We start from the raw sequence: 5953 nt of genomic DNA on the forward strand, positions 1-5953 counted from the left end.
CGTTATATGTATTAGAACATGTTCCTATAAAATCGCCAAATTTTTAAATATTTCTTACAATTTTACAATATATATATTTTTTTTTTAGTTTAACGTGGGTGTCCGGGCCAGCTTGCGCGCACCATGATGGTTACAATTTTACAATATTAATGGGCCCTGAAGTTAACGACCATGTAAGCCTCCAGTGGCCATCATATGAGCAACCATAGGGCTCGAACCTGAGACCACAGAGGGAGCAAACCTCTTGGTCTCAAGTTTTTACCACTAGACCACCACCTAGATGGTTACAATTTTACAATATTAATACACGGTTTATGGTGTTTTTTTCTTGTTTAATTTCAAGGTCAGTTTTAAAAATTTTGTTGGAAAGTTCTCGGAATGCAAAAGCTTTATGCGCTGGAAAAGAGACAAAAGTAGTTAAAGAATATGTATTTTAAACAACTCCAAGCAGTATACGAATCAACTCCATTGTGATGTGTGTGGCAGAGCCTGACAAAAGTTCTTGGAATGCTTGACTTGAGAATTCATTAAAAAATATGAATCAACTCAATTGTGATGTGTGTGGCCTAACCCCTGCTCTTGGCAGGAAGGTGCCTCTGCTGCCCAATGCGCGTTCGATATCCCTTTCATTTCTCTTTTTGCTTTTCCCCACCGAAAGTCCATCTTCTTTACAGTGTAAACTTACCGGTACGAGTTCTTGACCTCAAGGAACCGTAAAAAATTCGAAGTCATTGGGCTTGGCTAGATCTTGTGCTTCTTTAGTCAACACTTACCACTCGGTTTGTTTCGTCTAGATTCGTGTAATTCTTGTTGAAATTTGATGTTTTCTGATTTCCAAGTAGAATTTAATTATACATGTTCCAGCTTGAAATTGCTAAGTGGTAGATTTAATTGCCGAATTTCTTGATCTTACCTTCTGTTTCATGTTTGACCAGGAGCAGGCCTATAGAAAATAGCGTGGAAAGCAATTGCTGAACCAAGCGAGCTAGTTGAGGCCAGAAGGGATCGGTACTAGTTTATCGCTATAGGGATTTTCATGGCTTCCACCAGCGTGCAAGGAATAACCTCATCTTCATCTTCTTCTCCTCCACTATATATGTATGATGTGTTCCTTAGTTTTAGAGGCAAAGACACGCGGAACAACTTTACTAGTCATCTATATTCTAATCTGAAACAGAGAGGCATCGATGTATACATGGATGATAGGGAGCTCGAGAGAGGAAAGACCATCGAACCTGCTCTTTGGAAGGCCATCGAAGAATCAAGGTTTTCAGTCATTATATTTTCAAGAGTTTACGCTTCTTCACCATGGTGCTTGGATGAACTTGTCAAGATTGTTCAGTGCATGAAAGAGATGGGGCAAACTGTTCTGCCAGTTTTTTATGATGTGGATCCCTCAGAGTTTTATGATGTGGATCCCTCAGAGGTAATCGAGCGGAAACGGAAATATGAGGAAGCCTTCGTTGAGCATGAACAAAATTTCAAGGAAAACTTGGAGAAGGTCCGGAACTGGAAAGATTGTCTCTCTATGGTGGCCAATCTATCTGGCTGGGACATACGGAATAGGTAAATCATCTATCTACTTATTCTTATTCTCAAATCCTCCCTGTATTGTTTCAATGATGAACAAGCATGATAGTAAATGTGTATTTTTTTCATATGCATGATTTTTTATTTTTATTTTTTTATGATATTTTGAACTGATGTGATCAAGCATTTCTAATCTTTATATAAAACTTCTTTCTATTGTTAGGTTTTTCTTTATATTTTGAAAATAAAATAAAATATTAAACAGAAAAATTAAAATGTATAAAAATGTTGAAAAACAAATCTAGCATGAACAAATAAAAAGTTAGCTTAAAAAATTAAAAATTGGAAGAAATGACAACAAATTCATCATAAGAAATAAAAAATTGACCAAAGTTTTTGAATATGTTGGTTTTAGCTTTTCAAAATAAAATAAAAAGATTTTCCATCTTGAATTAAAAAATTCAAACTATTTATAAATCAAAGAGACAAATTTATTTATAATTTTTTTTGTGAATATTTTTATTTTTTTTATTTGGAATTAAAATTTGATAGGTGTCTTTCTTTTACTAATGGATTGTAACAATAAATTTACTTATTTTTCATTCTAAAAACAATACACTACTTATTAGGGTATTTTTATAAGGGCCAATAGTCATTATAGAATTGATAGGGGTAGTTAGATTTTTTTTTTACGATATAATTACTTAATTGTCTTTAAAAGCAAAAATAAATAAATTAGCTATAGGGCTCTTTTAAGATTGTTCACTTTTTAGGGTGCAATAAAATAACAGCCATACATTTTCGAGCTACAATATGCTAATGTCTATTTTCCCATTATCACTATCTGATTTGATTTCTGCACACTGCATGATTAATGTTTTGCACCCTTCTATGCAGGAATGAATCGGAATCAATTAAAATAATTGTTGAATACATATCGTACAAACTAAGCGTCACTCTACCAACAATTAGCAAAAAATTAGTTGGAATAGATTATCGTGTAAAGGTATTAAATGGCTATATAGGTGAAGAAGTAGGCAAAGCAATCTTCATAGGGATTTGCGGAATGGGTGGCATAAGTAAGACGACTGTTGCAAGGGTACTATATGATAGGATTCGTTGGCAATTTGAAGGCAGCTGCTTCTTAGCAAATGTCAGGGATGTTTTTGCTGAGAAAGGTGGACCACGCCGTTTACAGGAACAACTTCTTTCTGAAATCTTAATGGAACGTGCTTCTGTATGTGATTCTTATAGAGGGATTGAGATGATAAAGCGGAGGTTATGACTTAAAAAGATTCTTCTTATCCTTGATGATGTAAATGACAAAAAACAACTAGAATTTTTGGCTGCGGAGCCTGGATGGTTTGGTCCAGGGAGCAGAATTATCATAACAAGCAGAGATAAAAATGTGTTTACTGGAAATGATGATACTAAAATTTATGAGGCTGAGAAATTGAATGATGATGATGCTCTTATGTTATTCAGCCAGAAAGCTTTCAAAAATGATCAACCTGCTGAAGATTTCGTGAAACTATCTAAGCAAGTTGTGGGTTATGCTAATGGCCTTCCACTGGCTCTTGAAGTTATAGGTTCGTTTTTGTATGGAAGAAGTATCCCTGAATGGAAAGGTGCAATTAATAGAATGAATGAGATTCCTGACTGCAAAATCATTGATGTGCTTCGTATTAGTTTTGATGGTCTCCATGAATCAGATCAGAAAATATTTTTAGACATTGCATGTTTCCTGAAGGGGTTTAAAAAAGATCGAATAACAAGGATACTTGACAGCTGTGGATTCAATGCAGGTATTGGAATACCAGTTCTTATTGAGAGATCTCTCATAAGTGTCTATGAGGATCAAGTCTGGATGCATAATTTATTACAGATAATGGGTAAGGAAATTGTTCGTTGTGATGACCATAAAGAGCCTGGAAAGCGCAGTAGATTGTGGACATACGAGGATGTCTGCCTTGCACTGATGGACAACACAGTGAGTAGCTGATAGAGAACATTATCCATAAGATTTCATAAAGTTTATTTTAATGTATGCTCCATCTTTACTTTGTATTTGTTTTTAACTTGTATTCCCTTTTGGTTGATAGGGAAAAGAAAAAATAGAAGCCATTTTCTTAGACATGCCTGGAATAAAAGAGGCACAATGGAACATGAAAGCCTTCTCTAAAATGAGCAGACTAAGATTGCTCAAAATCGACAACGTGCAGCTTTCTGAAGGACCTGAAGATCTTTCCAACGAGTTACGATTTCTTGAATGGCATTCTTACCTTTCAAAATCATTGCCAGCTGGTTTATAGGTGGATGGGCTAGTTGAACTTCACATGGCTAACAGTAGTATTGAGCAATTATGGTATGGTGGCAAGGTGAGATCACCTAATTTAAGGGCCTTTGTATTTCTTTTTATCGTTTTCCAATATATTTATGATAGTAGCATCCATATTTCTTCTCCCCTACCTGATTGCAGAGTGCAGTTAATTTGAAAATCATCAATCTCAGCAACTCTCTAAACCTGATCAAGACTCCAGATTTTACAGGAATTCCGAATCTCGAGAACCTAATTCTTGAAGGTTGTACAAGTTTGTTTGAGGTCCATCCATCACTTGCACGTCACAAGAAGCTTCAATATGTGAATCTTACGGATTGCGTAAGTATTAGGATTTTCCCTAGCAACCTTGAAATGGAATCACTTAAAGTTTGCATTCTTGATGGATGCTCAAAACTTGAGAAGTTTCCAGATATAGTGGGAAACATGAACAAATTGATGGTGCTTCATTTGGATGAGACTGGTAGTACAAAACTATCTTCATCAATTCGTCATTTGATTGGCTTAGAAGTATTGAGCATGAACAACTGCAAGAACCTTGAAAGCATTCCGAGTAGCATATGTTGTTTGAAATCCCTTAAAAAACTCGATCTGTCTGGCTGCTCTGAACTTCAAAATATACCACAGAATTTAGGGAAAGTAAAAAGTTTGGAGGAGTTTGATGTAAGTGGAACTTCAATAAGACAACTGCCAGCATCCCTTTTTCTTTTAAAGAATCTTAAAGTATTATCTTTGGATGGATTCAAAAGACTAGTTGTGCTGTCTTCTTTGTCTGGTCTGTGTTCTTTAGAAGTACTCGGTTTACGCGCTTGCAATCTAAGAGAAGGGGCACTTCCTGAAGATATTGGCTGCTTATCTTCATTGACGTCTTTAGATCTGAGCCGGAATAACTTTGTTAGCCTGCCTAGGAGCATAAATATGCTTTATGAACTGGAAAAGCTTGTATTGGAGGATTGCACGATGCTTGAATCATTGCCTGAGGTTCCGTCTAAAGTTCAAACGGTATATTTGAATGGTTGCATAAGCCTAAAAACAATTCCAGATCCGATAAAGCTAAGCAGTTCCAAAATCTCAGAGTTTATATGTCTTAACTGCTGGGAATTGTACAATCATAATGGCCAAGACAGCATGGGGTTGACCATGCTTGAAAGATACCTCAAGGTCTTCTCTTAATCATACCCCAACCTTTTTGTATCTCTCTCCCTCTCCCTCTATCTATCTAACATTTTTGTTTTTCATGGTACAGGGTTTGTCTAATCCAAGACCTGGATTTGGTATCGCTGTTCCAGGAAATGAAATTCCAGGCTGGTTTAACCATCAAAGAAAGGGATCTTCAATTAGTGTGCAAGTGCCTAGTTGTGGCATGGGGTTTGTTGCGTGTGTTGCATTCAGTGCAAATGGTGAAAGTCCTTCTCTTTTTTGTCATTTCAAAGCCAATGGAAGAGAGAATTATCCTTCGCCGATGTGTATTAGTTGTAACTCAATCCAAGTTCTGTCAGATCATATTTGGCTATTCTATCTATCTTTTGATCATCTTAAAGAATGGAAGCATGAATCCTTTAGCAACATTGAGTTGTCATTTCATTCTTCCGAGCAACGAGTAAAGGTGAAGAATTGTGGTGTCTGTTTGTTATCTTCTGTATATATTACATCACCATTTTTAAAAACTGTTATTACAATCGGAAAAAAACCACGTGGGGACACGTGACACTTGAGCTCCTGCCTCAATGCTGGGCACAGCCCAGTGCACACGTGACGCTAGGCTGCCTGCCTGTGGTTTGGGTCCTTCATCAAGACTCAAGGTTTCTGGGTCCTAGGATTCTAAATATTATTATTTGTTTTAGTAATATTCTTATTTTTATTTTAATTAATATTATTAATAAAAAAATTAATAAATTTGAAAGAAAATATTATTATTAATATTGAAAACATATTATTATTTCTATTATAAAATTTTATGGTATTTTTTATAAAAATAAAAAGTGAGCCCACGATATAGTATTATTAAAAATATTCAATAATTCTACGTATTAATATAAAAAATATTATAATTTGCGTTGTAAATATTATTATTTTTCTTATAAT

General features: G+C 35.3%; 1 protein-coding gene across 1 annotated transcript; it reads left to right on the forward strand.

Annotated features, from left to right (window-relative positions):
• The first annotated feature begins 561 nt into the window (after positions 1–561).
• Positions 562–5591, forward strand: LOC18110815 (TMV resistance protein N). The gene is given in 6 exon segments (XM_052446419.1): positions 562–779; positions 936–1566; positions 2428–3520; positions 3633–3908; positions 4010–5029; positions 5115–5591. Coding segments are annotated over 5 exon segments (3381 nt in total). The 5' UTR covers positions 562–779; positions 936–1036; the 3' UTR covers positions 5577–5591.
• Positions 5592–5953: the final 362 nt, after the last annotated feature.

Source organism: Populus trichocarpa, chromosome 13, assembly GCF_000002775.5.
Source record: "Populus trichocarpa isolate Nisqually-1 chromosome 13, P.trichocarpa_v4.1, whole genome shotgun sequence".
Taxonomy (NCBI): Eukaryota; Viridiplantae; Streptophyta; class Magnoliopsida; order Malpighiales; family Salicaceae; genus Populus; species Populus trichocarpa.